The 23,036-nt window shown below is 38.6% G+C and overlaps 1 protein-coding gene across 1 annotated transcript in view; it reads right to left on the bottom strand.

Annotated features, from left to right (window-relative positions):
* Nucleotides 1–23,036, bottom strand: part of rims2b (regulating synaptic membrane exocytosis 2b) — a 76,840-nt gene that overhangs the window by 9,940 nt on the left and 43,864 nt on the right. Inside the window, 17 exon segments of the mRNA XM_083523883.1 lie at nucleotides 1,754–1,968; nucleotides 2,897–3,034; nucleotides 3,384–3,523; nucleotides 5,101–5,123; nucleotides 8,708–8,743; nucleotides 9,213–9,248; nucleotides 9,728–9,775; nucleotides 10,149–10,313; nucleotides 12,011–12,040; nucleotides 12,332–12,403; nucleotides 13,428–13,460; nucleotides 13,709–13,818; nucleotides 16,219–16,398; nucleotides 16,706–16,762; nucleotides 16,884–16,928; nucleotides 18,345–18,419; nucleotides 19,549–19,608. Coding sequence (XP_083380009.1) covers nucleotides 1,754–1,968; nucleotides 2,897–3,034; nucleotides 3,384–3,523; nucleotides 5,101–5,123; nucleotides 8,708–8,743; nucleotides 9,213–9,248; nucleotides 9,728–9,775; nucleotides 10,149–10,313; nucleotides 12,011–12,040; nucleotides 12,332–12,403; nucleotides 13,428–13,460; nucleotides 13,709–13,818; nucleotides 16,219–16,398; nucleotides 16,706–16,762; nucleotides 16,884–16,928; nucleotides 18,345–18,419; nucleotides 19,549–19,608 — 1,463 coding nt within the window.

The raw sequence follows: 23,036 nt of genomic DNA, 5'->3' as shown, positions 1-23,036 counted from the left end.
TTGTTGGATTTGGAGAGGTTTCTCACGGTCTACTGTTTTTTGTTCAGGTTATGGTTCAGGTTACATGTAGATATAAATAAAAAAGAACATGTTCACGTGTATCCACTCCCTGGTCTTTACATGACAGAACATGACACTGAGAGTGCTGTGAAAGGTGAGATTTCTATACAAGTGCTAATTAAGGGTCTAAGTAATTAGTGATCTAACAGTCATGTAATGGTGTAGTAATGGTGGCTGATGGGAATTCAGTATTCCAGGGTTATATTCCTGACCCAATTAAATAAACACTCAACACACACACACACACACACACACACACACACACACACACACACACACACACACACACACACACATTTACATATTTGTACTTATTAGTAACTAGAACAGTTTCCTGCACAGTGATCGTAGTAGCAAATTACTGGTACATTGAGTTTGTATAGTTTTTTTCTATTGGCAGAGTTCGAGAAATTGATAGTATTTGTAGTATTAGAAGTATTGATGTAATAGTGTTATTAACAGTATTATTCTTATTAATAGCAGTATTAGAACTAGAGTAGAGAAAGTTAGAAGTAGAAACACTGTTATAAGCAGTTTTTAGGGTATTATTAATAAAAATTAGTTGGTAGATTTATAATTAATATAATACAATTAATCAAATAAAATCTAATCTAATCTAATCTAATCTAATCTAATCTAATATAACATAATATAATATAATCCCAATTCCAAAGTTGGGTCACTGAGTAAAATGTAAAAAAAAAACAGAATGTAATGATGTATGAATATTTCTATTCACAACAAAACATAGAAAACGTTTGAAATATGTTTAAAATTAGGATATTTTACATTTTTAAGAAAAGATTTTGTTAGTTTAAATGTTATGGCAGTAAAATGTCTCAAAAAGTAAATCTTTACCAAAATAAACAGGTTTTTTTGCAACTAATGAGGTTAATTGACAGCAGGTCAGTAAGATGATTGGGTATAAATAGTGTATCTTAGAGAGGCAGAGTCTCTCAGAAGTAAATCTGGGTGGAGCTTCAGCAATCTGTGAAAGACTGTGTGTACAAATTGTGAAAGAACTTCAGAATAATGTTCCTCAACATCAAATAACTAAACAGTTGAAACTTATTAAAGAATCTGGAGAAATCTCTGTGCAGAAGGGATACGGGCGAAAATCAACATCGGATGTCAGGGATCTTTGGGTCCTCAGGCCGCACTGCATTTAAAACAGTCATAGTTCTGCAATGGAAATCACTGCGTGGGCTCATTAACACCTCCAGATATCATTATCCGTGAACACGGTTTGCGGTCTCATTCACAAATGCAAATTTCAGGGAAAGTCTTGCATATTTCAGCAAGATGATGTTAACTGCATCTATTACAATAGCATGACTTCCTAGTAGAAGACCTGCTGCAGTCTAGACCTTTCACCGTTTAAAAACATCTGGCGCATCATGAAACAAAAAACACAACAAAGAAAACCCAGAACTATTGAGGAGCTAAAATCCATTTCTGCATTTCTCTCCCAAAACTTCAGCAACTGATCTCCTCAACCTCTGGGTTTATGAGATTTGCAAATCATTGCATTCTGTTTTCAGATTTGTTTGGAAAACAACCACAACTTGTCATAATGTTTATGTTTTTGGCAGAAATATTGGTAGTAATAATTGTAATGGTATTGTATATATAGTGATTTATAAATGATGATAATTTATAAAACAAAGGAACAGAGAAGAAGTTTGGCCCTTACCCTCTGGATCCAGCTGTGATGTGCTCTGGCTCTTCTTGCCCAGACCCACCATGGCGGCCATCTTGGCCCCGAAGCTGGAGCGTCTCTTTTTGTCATCCTCGTCGTCGTCGTTCCTGCCGAGCGAGCACATTTCCCCTCCTACGCTGGAGCTCTTGGTGATGTTGGAGCCAGGAGTCGCTGTCTGAGCCCTGTGTTTGATTTTGGACGTAAACCCACTGTCAGCAACGCAGGAGTATGAACCAGGGAGGAGGAAGGAAAGGATGAAGAACAGAATGGAAGACAGGACAGAGAGAAAGAAAGACAGAAAGAGAGAGAGAGAGAGAGAGAGAGAGAGAGAGGAAAGGACAGGGTTCAGCTACAGGATCAGGACAGGGTCAGAGCTACAGGACAGAGCTAAAGTGGAGAAGAGGAGGAGGAGAGCTACACCAGGAACTTTCCTCACATGCAAAATAAAATCCAGTCTTATATATTCCTCATTTACACTGTGCGACCAAAAGTTTGTGGACACCTCACCATCAAATTGCTGTGTGCTTCTTTTTAAACATCCCATTCCACATTCCTCCATTCACTCTTATATTGAGCTCCGCTGTCCAGGGAAGATTTAGTTTTTACATTTTATAGAGATTTGTGGAGATTCATTCAGCCACAAGACTGTTAGTAAACCTGAGGTCCAATGAAAAATTTATTGATGCTAAAAAGGGTTCTATAGTAGGAGATCTTCCACTCCAACCCATGGAAAGAAGATCTTCATGGAGCTGCTTTGTGCTGTTTGTGTCATGCTGGAACAGGTTTAGGTCTCATAGCTCAAGTGAAGGGAAAATGTTGTTCTACTGCTTCCAAAGGCAAAAGAGAAAATAGAAACACAAGGCTGAAAAGTCGAGTGTCCCAATACTTTTTACCCTGCTGTGTGCTAGGGTTAGGGTTAGGGTTAGGGTTAGGGTTAGGGTTAGGGTTATATCTATAAAGCTGCTTCGTGTTGATGCGTTTCGTTAAACACGATGAACGACGTGAACTGAATTACATACTGTTTTAAAATACTTAATAAAATACTGTTGTTTTTTTAAATATGAATTGTACTTCAATTCTGCGAAAATATTTACATTTATTATCATTTTTTTTTCTATTTGTTCACATTATTCTGACCTGTCAGGCTCCTCCACCTCCTCTACTCCATTCTCCTTCTCTTTTTCTTCTTCATTTTCTCCTCCTTCTACACTAGCTTCTCTCCCCATCACACTCTCCTCCCCCTGAGACTGACTCTGCTGGACAGCCTCACCACGGCTACACACACACACTCACACACGCACACACACACACACACACACACACACACACACACACGAGCCGACATGCAAAATGATACAATGATACACAGTGAGATAAACAGACAAACACACAGGTACAAAAAGACAGATACATACAAACAGATAAATACACATACAATAAGACACACACACACACACACACACACACACACACACACACACACACACACACAAACACACATATATACAGGCCATAAGAAAGCGTGCAGGACGAAAGAAAGGAGGAAAAACCTGTCAGCATGCACAACACATTGATATAAAAACATAATAAATAGGAAGTAGAATCTCAGGTCGTCTAAGGTCACCTGATTTTGCGAGCGGCCCGCGCTCTCTCCGACTGGACGGACATGTAGCTGGCGCTGCTGAGCCGAGACGTGCTGGACATGGCGGAGACGTCGCTGACGTCGCTGTCCGAGGACTTCATAGACAGGCTGTCCATTCCCCGCTGTACAGGACACACAATACACCACACCTTCAATCATACACACATTCATGGAATAACACACGCATGCTGTAATAGGAAGGAGGAGCTCCATGCCATCACCACCAAATAGTTACCGCTTTAACTAAATAACCACATCATACTTTTTATCCATTTATAGTTACATTTAATGTTAAGGAATGTTGGCGAAGCAACTGAAATAAGCAAAACCATAAGGGATGGTGTGTCGCTGCAAACAGCTGTGGTAGCAACATTGCTTCAGAGTGGAAACCAGACATTTGGACTTATCACACCAAAAGACTATTCTTTACTGATCTACTGTTCATTCCTTGGGTTTTTTTTGGGCCAAGCAAATCTCTTCTGCTCGTTGTTCTTCTGAAGTAATGGTTTCTTTGCCACAATTTTAACGCCTGACTCACGTATGAAAATGTCTGACACTTGAACCCTGAGGCGCATTTATGTGCAGTAAATCGGCGCTTTGAGTAGCTGGTAATTCTAATAAACGTATTCTAAAAATCTTCTGCAGCAGAGGCAGCTCTTGGTCTTCTGATTCAATTCATTTTTATTTGTATTGTGCTTTTAACAATGGACAGTGTCATGGACATAATGTGATGATTAAGAATAAATAAGATGTTTAGGTTTGTCCCTGATGAATGAGTGGGTGGCGACTGTGGTAAAGGAAAATCTCCCTGAGATGGTATAAGGAAGAAACCTTGAGAGGAACCAGAATCAAGAGGGAACCCATCCTCATATGGGTGGAAACCGAATGTCTATTCATTACAGTTAAACGTTGCTGAAATGTGCAGTAATTGGTGATCAAATGCAACCTGTAGTCCTGAGCCATTCTAGCAGACAAATCCATCCTTAAGGCTCCTGTGTTTCTTCATAACCACATGGAGCCTCAGGGCATTAATGCAAAACCATCCCTAGCTGCACAAAGTGGCCTCCAGATGAAAGGAATCCCATCAAGTTCTTTACTGGGATGGTCCTCATGAGAGACTGTGTCATCATGGCGTTTGATGGTTTTGGAGATACATTTAAAGTTCTTGAGATGTTTCAGATTGACTTTATTTCTTAAAGAAATTATGGATATTTTCTCCTTAGAAATAAACATATTCTGGGATTTTTAACACGTTTTAGTTCACAACATATTTCCAGATGTGTATCGTTTGGATTCTTCAGTATTAAAGAACATTCTTCTTCTGCTACTTTCAGCTTCTCCCATTAGGGGGCGCCACAGCGGATTTTCCGTCTCCACACCCCCCTGTCCTCTACATCTGCCTCTTTCACACCGACTACCTGCATGTCTTCCCTCACCACATCCATAAACCTCCTCTTTGATGTTGAAAATAATAAAAACAAATAAAAACCACTAAAGGAGAAGAAAGTCTGAACTTTAGATTGGTAGTGAATATGAGCTGTTGCTATAGCAACCATACCACTTTCTGTCATCACACTGCCATTATACATGATGTATATTTTTGATCGCTTTTGAAAGCCACTTTCTGTCCTTCCGTATTTGTTTTGCAGAAGATTTATAAAATCAGTAAGAAAACGTGATTAGTGAGAAATGTACATACCCTGGATGGATCCTTCAGAGAACCTGTAGGAACAAAAACAATAAAAACGATAAATATCACAGAAAACCTGAGGGTTTTCTTTTTCATTTCTTTTTATGCTATAAATGCCGCTGTGTGGGTAAAATATTAGAACCATGTTCTCTAGGAGGATGTTTCCTCTAGAGCTGTGGGTTCTCCTACTAAAGCGAAAGGTTACAAGGCCATGGAAACGCAGGGAGAGGCTATACACACTACACACACTGAAGCTGAGAAGCGCCGAAGTTATCTCCAGAGTTACACCAACACACACTCAGGTTTCAGGATTCTTCTCAGATCTCCTGCTCTTCAGCACACTTTTTCTCATAACCAGAATGTATAAAGCAGAATCTCCTGACATTATGTGCAACTTCTGTACCAATGATTCTCAAAGAAAAGCACATTCATTCCATCAGAGCTTTAAAACTACCACTGTGGAGCATTTTACCCAGTTTTATTGTCCATGTTCATCAGAAAGCTCTTCAGGACTTTCACAGAAGTCATACAATTTCAGGTAAATAAAGCAATGGATCAAGACACGATTTCATCCTAATTTTTAGAACTTCTGCAGATACTTTATGACATAAATAGTACACAATGTTTGCACTTTGGAAGTTCTGCAGGTCAGATCAAGTTATGTGTTTGGTGATGATATAAAAGTTTTGGATTCTAGACAGTCCAGTCAGAGGTGAAGGTTTGAGGTTTGAAGGGTTGTGACCCACAGCATATCAGTGCATCTGATACTGAAACACCTATTAAGATCAGCCAAGGAGAAGAAGAGTAAAAAAAAGCTTTGAAGAAACTCAGATTGTCCAGAACCAGCACAGGTACCAGAGTACAAGTTTACCAGCTCTGAGCAGAGCAAAAACTCAAAAAGCAAAGGAGCAAAAACACACGAATTATTTTCATTAATAAACATGTTTTCTTTCTACCCCGAGCCCCAGTTACAAAAAAAACATAAATACTTCAAACAAAACATCCAAAAGAAACTGTTCAACTCTGATGTGTACAAATACACACAACTCTAACATACAGCCACTCAATACGCCTCTTTATATCTATATCACTCGATTTCACTCTATATCACTCTATATCACTCGATATCATTCGATATCACTCTATATCACTCGATATCACTCGATATCACTCGATATAACTCTATATCACTCTCTATATCACTTTATATAACTCTATATCACTCTCTATATAACTATATCTGTACAACTAAACACAACTCTAACATACAGCCACTTAATACGCCTCTTTATATATCTATATCACTCTATATCACTCTATATCACTCTCTATATCACTCTCTATATCACTCTATATCACTCTCTATATAACTATATCTGTACAACTAAACACAACTCTAACATACAGCCACTTAATACGCCTCTTTATATATCTATATAACTCTATATCACTCTATATCACTCTCTATATCACTCTATATAACTCTATATCACTCTCTATATAACTATATCTGTACAACTAAACACAACTCTAACATACAGCCACTCAATACGCCCTTTTTATATATCTATATCACTCTATATCACTCGATATCACTCGATATCACTCTATATCACTCGATATCACTCGATATCACTCGATATCACTCGATATAACTCGATATCACTCTATATCACTCGATATCACTCGATATCACTTGATATAACTCGATATCACTCGATATAACTCGATATAACTCTATATCACTCTCTATATCACTCTCTATATCACTCTATATCACTCTCTATATAACTCTATATCACTCTCTATATAACTATATCTGTACAACTAAACACAACTCTAACATACAGCCACTCAATACGCCCTTTTTATATATCTATATCACTCTATATCACTCGATATCACTCGATATCACTCTATATCACTCGATATCACTCGATATCACTCGATATCACTCGATATCACTCGATATCACTTGATATAACTCGATATCACTCGATATAACTCGATATAACTCTATATCACTCTCTATATCACTCTCTATATCACTCTATATCACTCTCTATATAACTCTATATCTGTACAACTAAACACAACTCTAACATACAGCCACTCAATACGCCCTTTTTATATATCTATATCACTTTATATCACTTGATATCACTCAATATCACTCGATATCACTCTATATCACTCTCTATATAACTCTATATCACTCTCTATCTGTACAACTAAACACAACTCTAACATACAGCCACTCAATACGCCCTTTTTATAAATCTATATAACTCTATATCACTCTCTATCTGTACAACTAAACACAACTCTAACATACAGCCACTCAATACGCCCTTTTTATAAATCTATATAACTCTATATAACTCTATATAACTCTATATAACTCGATATCACTCGATATCACTCGATATCACTCGATATCACTCTATATCACTCTATATAACTCTATATAACTCGATATCACTCGATATCACTCTATATCACTCTATATAACTCTATATCACTCGATATCACTCGATATCACTCTATATCACTCTATATAACTCGATATCACTCTCTATATAACTCAATATCACTCTATATAACTCTATATAACTCTATACAACTCTATATAACTTTATATCACTCTATATAACTCTAAACAACTCTATATCACTCTCTATCTGTACAACTAAACACAACTCTAACATACAGCCACTCAATACGCCCTTTTTATATATCTATATAACTCTATATAACTCTATATCACTTTATATAACTCAATATGACTCTATATCACTTGATATCACTTTATATAACTCTATATAACTCTATACAACTCTATACAACTCTATATAACTTTATATCACTCAATATCACTCTATATCACTCTATATCACTCCATATAACTCTATATCACTCTCTATATAACTCTATATTACTCGATATCACTATATAACTCTATATCACTCTCTATATAACTCTATATCACTCTATATAACTTTATATCACTCTATATAACTCTATATCACTCTATATCACTCTATATCACTCTTTATATAACTCTATATCACTCTATATATAACTCTATATCACTCAATATCACTCTATATCACTCTATATCACTCTATATCACTCTATATAACTCTATATCTGTACAACTAAACACAACTCTAACATACAGGCATTCAATACGCCTCTTTATATATCTATATAACTCTATATCACTCTGTATCCCTCTTTATATCACTCTATATAACTCTATATATGTACAACTAAACACAACTATAATTTCATATCATTCTATATATAACTCCATAACGAGAGAGACAGGCAGGAGGGATGAATGAGAGGAAAAGAGGGACAGCCAAGATGAATAAAAGAGAGACAGGCAGCAGGACAATTAGGGGAGATTAAATGAAAGTGAGAGAGACAGAGAGCAGGGATGAAAGAGAGAAAGAGAGAGACAGTCAATGTGAGTGGAAGTCAAAGTGTTTGTTGTGTCAAACACTTTGAAGAGACCCGTACCCTCTCTCTCTTACACACACACCCACCCACCCACACACCCACACACACACACACACATACCGGAGCTGGGGGTTGATTCTTGGTCATTTACCTGCATCTCCGTTCTCTGTTATCGTCTCCCCCGAGCCTGAGTGAGGATGAGGATGTAGGTGTGGAGAATGGAGGCAAATTGATCACAAGATTAAAACACTCACACACACACACACACACACACACACCACAAAATGGTCAAGTGTGGATAGATAGATAGATAGATAGATAGATAGATAGATAGATAGATAGATAGATAGATAGATAGATAGATAGATAGATAGATAGATAGATAGATAGATAGATAGATAGATAGATAGATAGATAAAGTGAGAGGCATAAAGATCATAAAAGAAAAACAGAGTGACAAAGTAAAAGAGAAAGAAACACAGAGATAGAGGGTGAGAGAGAGAGTGAGTGAGAGAGAGAAAGAGAGGGAGAGAGAGAGAGAGACAGAAAGAAAGGAAGAAGAACAAACACACAGCACCACACACACACAACTGCTATATAATAATGACCCCTGTGGGTCAAAGGTCACACCACAGATCACCTAATGCACTTCATACCAGAGACTTTTTTCTGCTGGTCCTCCCACGTCACCTCTGGGTCACGGCACCAACACGGGAGAGACAAACAAACTTCAGTAATAATGCTACGGTCCAGGGGTGGAGCAGTGCACTCACACAGTTACTGATCCTCGCTCTCACACAAAATACACACTCACACACACACACACACACACACACGCACTTACACACAACAATACACATTCACACACCATACACACACTCATATTTACACACACACAAAACAACATACACACACTTATACATACCAGCACACACACATACACACTAACCTTAAACAAACCAATTCACACTCACACACACCAACACACACACACCAACACACAATCACGTGAGAGACTAACACAGAGAGCAGTTCACCTCTTACACCTACATCATGTGGGAATACTAATGAAGCTGTTAAAGTTCTCTACATGAAGCTCACGCTAGTCTATAACACACACACACACACACACACACACACACACACACACACACACACAATGTCCACTTGCCTTTACGCCCATTGACCGGAGGGGGGGCCACAGACTTTTCCTCAATTTCTTAACGTGATTGAGAACACACACACACACACACACACACACACACACACACACACACACACACACAGACACACACAGACACACGTCAAAATTCACTGAAGAAGTAAGGCATCACAGTGACACACCACAGCAACCACACACACAAACACACAGTGGAAAACCTCACTCTGACATGCATAAAAGAGTAGATTTGTCTATAACAAACACACACACACACACACACACACACACACACACACACACACACACACACACACACACACACACAAGAACATTCATGCTCAGCCTTCGTCTCACTTCCTGATTCCAATCTTAGCACCTTCTGAAAAATGAAAAAAAAAGTGGATGGAGATCACACACACTAGTGACACACCTGGAGCAGAAAGAGGCGGGGCTGGAGGCGGAGTTAGAGGCGGAGCTGATCCAGATGTAACTGAAACAACAGGTTCAAGAGGCAAAAAATGGGCGGGATCTGGATCAGAGACGGGGTCTGGTGCAGGGGGAGGTGCCAGGGCTGGAGGCTCCACCCCTATTAGGGCTTTAGCGATGAAAATGATGGAGGCGTATCAAAAAAAATATAAAAACCAAAAAAATAAATACAAACAGAGAAATGGAAGAATGATGATAAAGAAGATGATGAAGATGATGAAGATGTAACAGTTAGATTATTTCATGAACATTCATCTGTTTATAAAATACACGTGTTTTTTTTTACTGTAATTTTCAGCAAAAAAAAAATTATATTTGGGAGGAACGTTTTGGTTAGTTTTTTGTGTGTTTGTTTATTTGTTTGTTTCAGGTAAAACATTTTTTTTACATATTTTTGGTCACATTTTGCTGACTTTGTAAAAACTATTTAATGTTTAAATGTTACGTGTTCACAGTCAAATTGGGAAAAAAGTTAAAAGATTTACCCCATAACTCTAAACAGTTTTATTTCATGGTAAAAATGATAAATGAAAGATTTCCCTCCGGGTCGTCCCTCAGTGCTCTTGGAACCGAGTCGCAACAACACACTGAGGAATAAATCTATAGATATGACACTGTTTTATATATTCTTCATTTTGCACTTTTAAGAACCACTGTACCTACGGCTCATTGCAGATTTATTTAATAATTGATCTGATTCATTTCTAAATTAATTGTATTCATTTGATGTGGTATGCAATCGATTGAGACGCAATTTGACAATTTCAAATGATTTAAATGGTAAAAAATTAAATGAAAAATGTCTCTATATAAACATAATAATAATAATAATAATAATAATAATAATAATAATAATAATAATAATAAACATAATAATAATATTAATAATAGTAATACAGATTGAAGTCGTTAATTTATTATCATTTGTTTTACTTGGTGAATCGTGTTTTAATTTTTCGAGTTTATCTGATCCATCTGTTATTGGATATTTCTGTCCATCTTTGGGGTTTAGTTTTGTGTCTTATTAAACTTTGAACTGTTTTTTTAATATAAAATGGTTTTTGTTCAAACATCAAATTTGCTAAATTGTAAATTCTTTGCTAATTTATTATTTTTATTTTTTATTATTTCAGGCCACACAATATTCACACTTTGGGTTATATAGTAGTTTTGACATGTTCACTGAGGGTCTACTCACTTTTGTTGCAGTTAATTAAACAATAATGGCTGTATGTTGAGTTCTTTTTAGAGGACAGTAAATCTGTACTGATATACAACCTGAACACTGACTCCTCTAAATATATATCCCAGTTTAATTTCTATAGTAATATCCCTTGAGAAGGTACTAAAATTGTTGCTGAAATGTGAGGGGTGCACTTTCTTTTGTGAAATACTATATATGGTGAATACAAGGAAATTAATTTCATGAAAACAAATTCCAAGAGCTTCATTATTAGTAGAGACACAACACAGACACTAGTGCACACTCTCTCATCTTCATCTTCATATAAATACATGTACATTTTTCTGGCACTACTTTATCTCTGGGTGTAATTCAAAGCAGCAGAATTGGAGATGAAACAATGAGTATATAAAATAAAAGGAACTCAAAGCGTTATTTTGATCCATTCAGTCAGTTTTGCTCTGAAATGTCAATAGCAGCTGAACTCCTCAGTGCTGGGAGGAGCATGGTGTAAGGTGATCATCACCAGGATCATCACTAACTACAGCATGGAGGGTTTGAAGTAAATGCACTGAGCAGTGATTGCAGTAACTCTATTCTAACTACTGCTAGAACATTATTACCAGCCACGACGTGTGTGAAGGACGAAGACACTTCTCATGATAATGAGAACGCAGGATGCAGATGAAAGAGAAAAACAGGACACAATCAGATTGTAAAGTTAGATCAGTGAAAGTGACAGGATGGAGAGAATCGGTGGGAGGGAGGAAAATGAAACTATAGGGATTAATTCTAGTCAGCGTTCTGTTAGCCAATAGAAAAGATCCACACGCTAACCCGTGCTAAGCATTAGCGATTAGCATGACCTACAGTGTACTCTGGTTCAAATGTTCAGGCAAAACCAGATCTACAGGTCTACTCTGATATCTCCTATAAAGTTTTACCAGGCGCTGTTTGTGGTACTGGGGGCGAGGCAGGGGGCTGCTCGAGGGGCGGAGTCACATATCCTGCTACAACTTCATTCACAGAGGCTTCGCCCCGATCACAGAGAGAAATCAGACGAGAAGAAATGTCAAAACTCACTGCTTGAGAACAAGACAACAAGTTTTGGACAAAAATAAAATACACACTATACCCCCACCACACATCCACCACCACACACAACCACCACCACACACCCTTACACCGACCCACAAAAACACCCCCAACCCCACCCAAACCCACACCACCACACATAAACACACCCACACACATTCATTCCACCCACATACCCCCCCCCCCACACACCTTCATATCACCCACATACAATCACACACACACACCCAACACATTCATCCCACCCACATACCCCCACACACAACACCACACACACTCACACCCACATTCACCCACACCCACAACACCTATATCGCACCCACATACCCCCACACAAATACCAACTTCCACCACAACACAACCACACACACTCACACCCACAACCCCCCCACACACACACACACACCAACTTCCCCCACAACACCACCACACCCCCACACACACCCACACCTTCATCCCACCCACATACCCCCTTACACCTTCAACCCACCCACATACCTCCCCACACACACAACAATGTCCCACACAACACCACCACACACACCCACGCCCATATACACCCATACACACAACCACGTCCCCCACAACACCACCACACACACCCACGCCCATATACACCCACACACACAACCACGTCCCCCACAACACCACCACACACACCTACGCCCATATACACCCACACACACAACAACGTCCCCCACAACACCCCCACACATCTATAAATATTGAGTAATATTGATCGCAAAAATAAACTCCAGTAACCACATTGTGTTGTCACACAAATGACGTGTCTCCGACGTTCCAGACAAACAGCACACACAGTAACAGGACACGGCTATAGGGACCGGTACAAAGCACAGGAGTGCACACACACACACACACACACACACACACACACACACACACACACACACACACATACACACACACACACACACTACACACCTTCGTAAGGCTCTGCCACGCCCTCTCCATTATCTGGGAAAAGACGAGGTGAAGAACAGAACACTCACTACAGTAACACACAATCGCTCCAATACACACAGCTGTGTCTAGAAAAGTCTGGAATTTCTGCCAAATTGTGACCCTCAGTAAAAATACAGCATCCTTTTGGAGGGTTTTTGTTTTGCATTCATGGATTATGTGACCAATCACGGCTCAGAACCGGATCAGCTGATTCACTGATAACAATGAAGGAGCGCAGGACAGTCAGTGGAGATACTCACTCCGGTCGATGGAGCCCTTCGGGGGGACCTGCGGTAATTGTCGGCCCCTGCGTGCGGACGCCGGCGTGCCCAGGGGACTCGTTTGGAGCGACCCGGCCCGAGGATTCGCCCTGAAATAACAAACAAGAGGTTTAATACTGTTACTGAAGCCGAAGCGAGCGGTTACTGTGGTCAAAAGCACAGCCGAGACGCAGACACCGTGATCAGGAGAAATAAAGAAATAAATAAAAATTTCATGGTGAAGCAGAGAACTTTTTTTTTTTTTTTTTACAGAATATTCAGCAAAATCTTTAATATATCTCAAAAATAAAAACAACTACCTTTAAAAGATTAATATTTCGCAATCACTTTTGGCACGGGTTCATTCGTTCAGTTCAAATATACTGTAAAACCAAAAGTTTGTGGATACTAGAGCTTTTTTTTAACATCCACATTCCACAATCCATTTGCTGTTTTAATGATTTCCAATCTGCTAGAAAGAAATTCCACAAGAAGTCAGGTAGTACAGGGCGTGGGTGAGGTGAGAAGACCATTCCCATTCATCCCAGAGGTGTTCAATAGAATTTGGAGCTCTATAGCTGGAGATATTCTACTCCATCCCATGGAAAGAAGATCTTCATGAAGCTGGCTTTGTGGACTTTGTGTCAGGCTGGAACAGGGTTTGGGTCTCCGAGTTTAAGTGAAGGGAAAATTTCATGCTACTGCTTTAAAACACAAACAGTATGGCTGGTGTCCAAATACTTTTGGTAATATAGTGTGTGAGGGTCAATAAGAATAAACTGCAAGAAAACAAAATCTTAGCAAGTAAGAATCTTTAACTACTAGATGTGTTTAATGCATTGATACAATATATTATACACACACACATATATATATATATATAAATATATACAATTAGGGCTGTCAAAATGACTTTCTGTGTTAAAACCGTGGTAACGCAAATGAATTTTAATGACACTAATTTTATTAACGCACTGCGCATTTCTGTTTAACCATTTTTATTACAAATATAAATAAATAAATAAACAAGAGGCGAAATGAAAACCTTTAACGCAACACGTTTATTCACGACGTCTTTTCTTTACTCGGATATAAAAAAAATCAATAAACAATACTAAAAAATTTACGTTTTATCACTAAACATTTGTTTTACTGATGCGCCGAGTCTCAAATCAGCACAAAAATCCGCCATGATGCAACATCCGGCAATTAAAACCGTCCGTGTGGAAACATAGTGAAAGTTGCGTTTGGTGTCCTGATGATTAACGTCATTTAAAACACCAGAATTACTTTAAAACATTTACAGGAATATTTAGTCTTCATGCTTTATGTTGAGTTCGGTTTCACTAATAATAAACATACATTTGCATAAAGCATCAATTTTTGATTAGTATTAAACACTTAAAAAGTACATTTCAAACATATAAAGATGTGCGATTAATTTGTGATTAATCACGATTAAATATTTAAATCGACTGACAGCCCTAATATATATATATAAAATTTTCTTAATTTTTTTGGCATAAATTTCTCTACATTTCATTATTTTACCTGCTAAGAGCTGAATTTATTGCAGTGTAAATAAAGTGTAAATCAGAAGCAAAGGAAAAAAAAAAATTGTTCCAGTAAAAAAAAAAAAAAGATTTGGCAACCCTTTTATGAAAGTTGAAAAAATAATAATAAAATAAAAAAATAATAAAGGTTAGACAGGAAACACATACTCGAGCCCATGGTTTTAGGCTCCACATATTTGACCGGATCGGTGCATGCAAATTCGCAGCGGTAAATATGTCACAGGTCGAGTGCATTTTAACTGCCGCACGCGAGTTAAAATGCACGTCAAACAAACAAAAGACCTTCATAACACCTTCTGAGCATCGGGTTCGGTTCAATCGCCGAGTGAAGCAAGGTCAGGATCGAGACCGCTTTTGTGTTGCAGCGGATTGTAATAAACGATAAAAGAGGTCTGAGTGTGACGTGAGTCTAAGCGGACGTCTCATGAGAAGCGTCTCAGAAGGAGTGATGAAGTCAGAGAACAGGAGCGGTGTGAAAAAAACAACCACAGCTCGGGGAGGATAAAAGGCTGCGAGGAGGAAAAAAAGAAGAAGAAGAAGAAGAAGAAGAAGCGGCGGACATCCTTTAGCAGCGTTAGCGCAGCCGACGGGCCGTAAAACTAAAACAGGATGCTGTTCGACAACAAATGATAATGTTAGTACAGTCAAATCAAACAAATATCCCAAAAAAAAAAAAACAACAAGAACAAAGAAGCAAAACGACAGGATGCCAGATTCACACCATTATATCCCGGGAGAATATAAGTAGTGTGACACAAAGAAAAAAAAAAAAAACAACAGACGTTAGTTTTTTTGGAACCATCACGTGACCTCACGTTTCTAGTCTACTGATCGAACACAAATGAAAAACAGCACCAAAAGAAAAAGGAAGGAAAACAGAAAGTGGGCGGGGCATGGCTTGGGGTTAGTCGCCGCGATTGGTCAGGTCAGGATCACCTCGTTAGGGCAGGAGAAGGAGGGGCAGATCTCCTGGAGGGTAAAGACGGCATGGACCTCATGTAGGACGGTTCGGGACGCTCGGACGAGCGAGAACGGGTGTAGAAGTGTCTTTCCATCATGGGCCGCTGGTCAGCTGACCTCGACCTGTAATGTCTGTCCGCCGCGACGCGAGCATACCTGCGGAAATGTTCATCACACACGGATGCTTATGGCACCAAAAGAAACCCTCAGAATCCTGTGAAAATAACGTGTCATGTGCCAAAACAACATGCCAAAGATGCACTGGTCAGAGTTCTCTGTGACGGAAAAAAAACTGGAAAAATGAACAGGAACGAAGGAAAAGGTGTTAGTGAACGAAACTCAGAGCACCTGTGTGTGTGTGTGGGGGGGGGGGGGGGGGGGGATTTTAACCAAGAAGGAGTCATTTAGCATCTTTTAGTGCCACTTTATGATCTAAACTCGTCCTACTGCACTAGAACATTACCTCAGATCCTCCTCAAACACTTGGTGGCTAGCTGGGAACTCTGGTATCTGATCCTCTCTGGAGCAAAATGTAAAAAAACACTCGTTCAGTCAAAGTCCTAAAATTGTTGCTAAGCTTTAAACGAGTTCAGGAACGGTGTTCGAGACTGATATGGATGCTGGGGGTTATGTGATTATACCTTTCTGCATCTGTAGAAGGCTCGATTTCAATCTTGGGGAAGTTCCTGATGTAGAGACCAAGCTGGAGGTTAATATCTCACAACATGGTGGAGAAGAGGTTAAAAAGGTGTGGGAGTGTGGTGGAAAGATGAGCTAATGAACAGCAAAGGTGTCAAACATGCAGCACTGATCAGCTCTGATAAAATGCTGATCCAAATCTGATCCAGCTCTAATCCAAATCTGATCCAGCTCTAATACAATCTGATCCAAAACTGATTCAGCTCTTATACAAATCTGATCCAGCTCTAATACAAATCTGATCCAAATCTGATCCAGCTGATACAAATCTGATCCAGCTCTAATCCAAATCTGATCCAGCTCCAATACAATCTGATCCAAAACTGATTCAGCTATAATACAAAACTGATTCAGCTCTAATACAAATCTGATCCAAATATGATGCAGCTCTGCTACAAATCTGATCCAGCTCTAAGACAAATCTGATCTGAATCTGATGCAGCTCTAATACCAATCTAATCCAGGTCTAATACAATCTGACCCCAATCTGATCCATCTCTGATACAAATCTGATTAAGCTCTAATACAAATCTGATCCAAATCTGATCCAGCTCCAATACAAATCTGACCCAAATCTGATTTAGCTCTACTACAAATCTGATCCAAGTCTGATTCGGCTCTAAAACTAATCTGATCCAAATCTGGTCCAAATCTGATCAAGCTTTAATACAAATCTGATCCAGCTCTAATACAATTCTGATCTGAATCTAAAGCAGCTCTAATACAAATCTGATCCAAATCTGATCCATCTCTAATACAAATCTGATACAAATCTGATTCAGCTCTAATACAAATCCGATCCAACTCTAATACAAATTTGATACAAATCCAATACAAATCTGATCCGGGTCTAATACAATCTGATCCTAATCTGATTCAGATCTAATACAAATCTAATCCAGCTCTAATACAAATCTGATCCAAATCTGATTAATCTCTAATACAAATCTGTTTCAGCTTTATTACAAATCTGATCCAGCTCTAATACAAATCTGATCTAGCTCTAATACAAATCTGATCTGACTCTGATACAAATGTGATCTGACTCTAAACCGACTCTGATTCAGTGCAACAGATGAGTTTAAAATCCATGTGCTTAATTATATTATAATTCTCATGTGGACTGTAGATTAATAAAATATTCGAGGGAAAGAGCTTTGATGTTCCACTAGGGGGCAAGATTGAGCGATATAAATCAGATTTTACAGACGATATGGCCTAAAGTACTGACTTTCTCACACATACTTGGAGGCACACAATTGTATCAGACGTCTTGACGCTTATGATCAGACGCCACTCCAATGGATCAGAGGTAAAAGTTTTGACACCCCTGCTGTACAGTGATAATGTGAGGAATGTAGAAGTGATCATGTGATCTGCGTACAGACCCTGCGAGCTCTTACCTGTACTCATCAGCAGATCCGTTGGCGAGATGATTAGGCCATGGTGAGGAAACGTGATTGGGACTGTTGTAATGCCTTTATGAAGGGGGGTGAAGGATGGAAATGAAGATGTAGATGAATAAACTACACATGTACACATTAAATGAGCTCAAGAAATAAATAAAAATTTAAATAAATAAAAATGCTAACAGCTACAGCTAGCATAAAACCCTTACGAGCTAACATTAGCAACATCGTTAACTAGCTTTTTTGACACACTTTTTGACACGCATTTTTGACCCACATCCCGACCAGCACATGATCATAGCAACGATGCTAAAAGAAAGTGTGTTACTTGTTGCTGGATGGCCAGAAATTGACAATGAATTTGAATAAAATATGATAATATAAATATACAGCCTAAAAACTATATCTACAATCACCTTCCAGAACGTAAATGCAACTTTAATTTTAATTATATTTCTATTTCTATATTATTTATTATTATGTGTAATATTTTTTATTGCATTTACATTCAATTAAACTGTCAACTGTCACAATTCTCTTTAATTCTTCTTACTCTATTTTAATCTTTTTTTTATTCCCATATTTTGTTTTAATGTATTAATAACAGTTGTACTTTAAATTCTATTTAATTATTCTTATACTATTTTTTAAAGCATTCATTCCAATTACATTTTAATGCTTGTTTCACATATTTTTTAAATGTATAACTGCAATTATATATAATTGTACGATTGTCTCAATTTTAATTTTTTTATTTATTTATTTCAATTATGTTTTATTATTAATAATAATTAAATAATTCATTAATTATAATATATTTATTATTATTTTATTCATTTTCCTTTCAAGCACTTTTCATTTATTTTATTTTAATTACTTTATTTCTCTCTACTGCCCATTCTTTTAAATAATACTTAATAAAAAAATAAAAAAATTATACAATTTTCTTTCTTTTTTATTTTAATGTATTAAATGCAGTTAAATATATTATTATACAGTAAATGTTTATTTTATTGTACCTTTGTTTTTCATTTTTACGTTTTTTTATTTATTAAAATTTTTGTCCCACTCTAATTCTTATCCTGCCTTTTTTCCACTTCATGTTCAGTTAAACACGTTTTCCCAACACACGTGAGGGAAAGTGAAGTGATGCAGAACCTTGACTTTTTTTTTGGCTAAAACTGTTTTACTCTTTTACCTCTCTGGAGATTGATATGAGTCGCTGTAGAGAGACATTCTTCTATCGCTCCTCATCCTCCTGACCACAAAACACACCACACGCAGTCAGAAAAATCCTCACACAGCACTGTTCCTACTGCTACTGCTTTTACTGCTGCTCTACTCTACAGGGATCAGGTCCTGTTCTTCAGCACATCAACATGAAAAGGGAAGCTGCTAAAGGAACATCAGTCCATCACAAGAACACCAGGAACAGACCAGAAGCACAGGAGCAGCCTGAAGACTCAGAGAACATGGTTTTACTATCAAAGCTCCACAAGGTCTCTGTGATCTAAACACAGATACTAAAAACATGCTGCACTGAAGGTGGAGGTGAAGACATCTTCTAATCTACACCACTCTTCTAATCTACACCCCTCTTCTACTCTACACCACTCTTCTACTCTACACCACTCTTCTAATCTACACCACTCTTCTACTCTACACCACTCTTCTACTCTACACCCCTCTTCTACTCTACACCACTCTTCTACTCTACACCACTCTTCTAATCTACACCACTCTTCTAATCTACACCCCTCTTCTAATCTACAGCACTATTCTAATCTACACCCCTCTTCTACTCTACACCACTCTTCTAATCTACACCACTCTTCTACTCTACACCACTCTTCTACTCTACAGCACTGTTCTAATCTACAACCCTCTTCTACTCTACACCACTCTTCTAATCTACACCACTCTTCTAATCTACACCACTCTTCTACTCTACACCACTCTTCTAATCTACAGCACTATTCTAATCTACACCCCTCTTCTACTCTACACCCCTCTTCTACTCTACACCACTCTTCTAATCTACACCACTCTTCTAATCTACACCACTCTTCTAATCTACACCCCTCTTCTACTCTACACCACTCTTCTAATCTACACCCCTCTTCTAATCTACAGCACTATTCTAATCTACAGCACTATTCTAATCTACACCACTCTTCTACTCTACACCACTCTTCTACTCTACACCACTCTTCTACTCTACACCACTCTTCTACTCTACACCACTCTTCTACTCTACACCACTCTTCTAATCTACAGCACTATTCTAATCTACACCCCTCTTCTACTCTACACCACTCTTCTAATCTACACCACTCTTCTACTCTACACCACTCTTCTAATCTACAGCACTATTCTAATCTACACCCCTCTTCTACTCTACACCACTCTTCTACTCTACACCACTCTTCTAATCTACACCACTCTTCTAATCTACACCCCTCTTCTACTCTACACCACTCTTCTAATCTACACCCCTCTTCTACTCTACACCACTCTTCTAATCTACAGCACTATTCTAATCTACACCCCTCTTCTACTCTACACCACTCTTCTAATCTACACCACTCTTCTACTCTACACCACTCTTCTAATCTACAGCACTATTCTAATCTACACCCCTCTTCTACTCTACACCCCTCTTCTACTCTACACCACTCTTCTAATCTACACCCTTCTTCTAATCTACACCACTCTTCTACTCTACACACCTCTTCTACTCTACACCACTCTTCTAATCTACACCACTCTTCTAATCTACACCCCTCTTCTACTCTACACCACTCTTCTAATCTACACCCCTCTTCTACTCTACACCACTCTTCTAATCTACAGCACTATTCTAATCTACACCCCTCTTCTACTCTACACCACTCTTCTAATCTACACCACTCTTCTACTCTACACCACTCTTCTAATCTACAGCACTATTCTAATCTACACCCCTCTTCTACTCTACACCCCTCTTCTACTCTACACCACTCTTCTACTCTACACCACTCTTCTAATCTACACCACTCTTCTAATCTACACCCCTCTTCTACTCTACACCACTCTTCTAATCTACACCCCTCTTCTAATCTACAGCACTATTCTAATCTACACCCCTCTTCTACTCTACACCACTCTTCTACTCTACACCACTCTTCTAATCTACACCACTCTTCTAATCTACACCCCTCTTCTAATCTACACCCCTCTTCTACTCTACACCACTCTTCTACTCTACACCACTCTTCTAATCTACACCACTCTTCTAATCTACACCACTCTTCTAATCTACACCCCTCTTCTAATCTACAGCACTATTCTAATCTACACCCCTCTTCTACTCTACACCACTCTTCTACTCTACACCACTCTTCTACTCTACACCACTCTTCTACTCTACACCACTCTTCTAATCTACACCCCTCTTCTAATCTACACCCCTCTTCTACTCTACACCACTCTTCTACTCTACACCACTCTTCTACTCTACACCACTCTTCTAATCTACACCACTCTTCTACTCTACACCACTCTTCTAATCTACACCCCTCTTCTAATCTACACCCCTCTTCTACTCTACACCACTCTTCTACTCTACACCACTCTTCTAATCTACACCACTCTTCTAATCTACACCACTCTTCTACTCTACACCACTCTTCTACTCTACACCACTCTTCTAATCTACACCACTCTTCTACTCTACACCACTCTTCTAATCTACACCCCTCTTCTACTCTACAGCACTATTCTAATCTACACCCCTCTTCTACTCTACACCACTCTTCTACTCTACAGCACTATTCTAATCTACACCCCTCTTCTACTCTACACCACTCTTCTACTCTACACCACTCTTCTAATCTACAGCACTCTTCTAATCTACACCCCTCTTCTACTCTACACCCCTCTTCTACTCTACACCACTCTTCTACTCTACACCACTCTTCTAATCTACACCACTCTTCTAATCTACACACCTCTTCTAATCTACACCCCTCTTCTAATCTACACCCCTCTTTTAATCTACACCCCTCTTCTAATCTACACCACTCTTCTAATCTACACCACTCTTCTAATCTACACCCCTCTTCTAATCCTCACCCTTCTTCTACTCTACACCAATCTTCTAATCTACACCCCTCTTCTAATCTACAGCACTCTTCTAATCTACAGCACTCTTCTAATCTACACCCTTCTTCTAATCTACACCACTCTTCTAATCTACACCACTCTTCTAATCTACACCCCTTTTCTAATCTACACCACTCTTCTAATCTACACCCCTCTTCTAATCCTCACCCTTCTTCTACTCTACACCACTCTTCTAATCTACAGCACTCTTCTAATCTACAGCACTCTTCTAATCTACAGCACTCTTCTACTCTACAGCACTCTTCTACTCTACACCACTCTTCTATTCTACACCCCTCTTCTAATCTACACCACTCTTCTAATCTACAGCATTCTTCTAATCTACAGCACTCTTCTAATCTACACCACTCTTCTAATCTACACCCCTCTTCTACTCTACACCACTCTTCTAATCTACACCACTCTTCTAATCTACACCACTCTTCTAATCTACACCACTCTTCTAATCTACACCACTCTTTTAATCTACACCACTCTTCTAATCTACACCACTCTTCTAATCTACACCACTCTTCTAATCTA

This window comes from Silurus aristotelis (assembly GCF_946808225.1).
Source record: "Silurus aristotelis genome assembly, chromosome: 21".
Lineage (NCBI taxonomy): Eukaryota > Metazoa > Chordata > Actinopteri > Siluriformes > Siluridae > Silurus > Silurus aristotelis.
The sequence above is the reverse complement of the archived record's forward strand: the minus strand, read 5'-3'. Positions and strand labels throughout refer to the sequence as shown.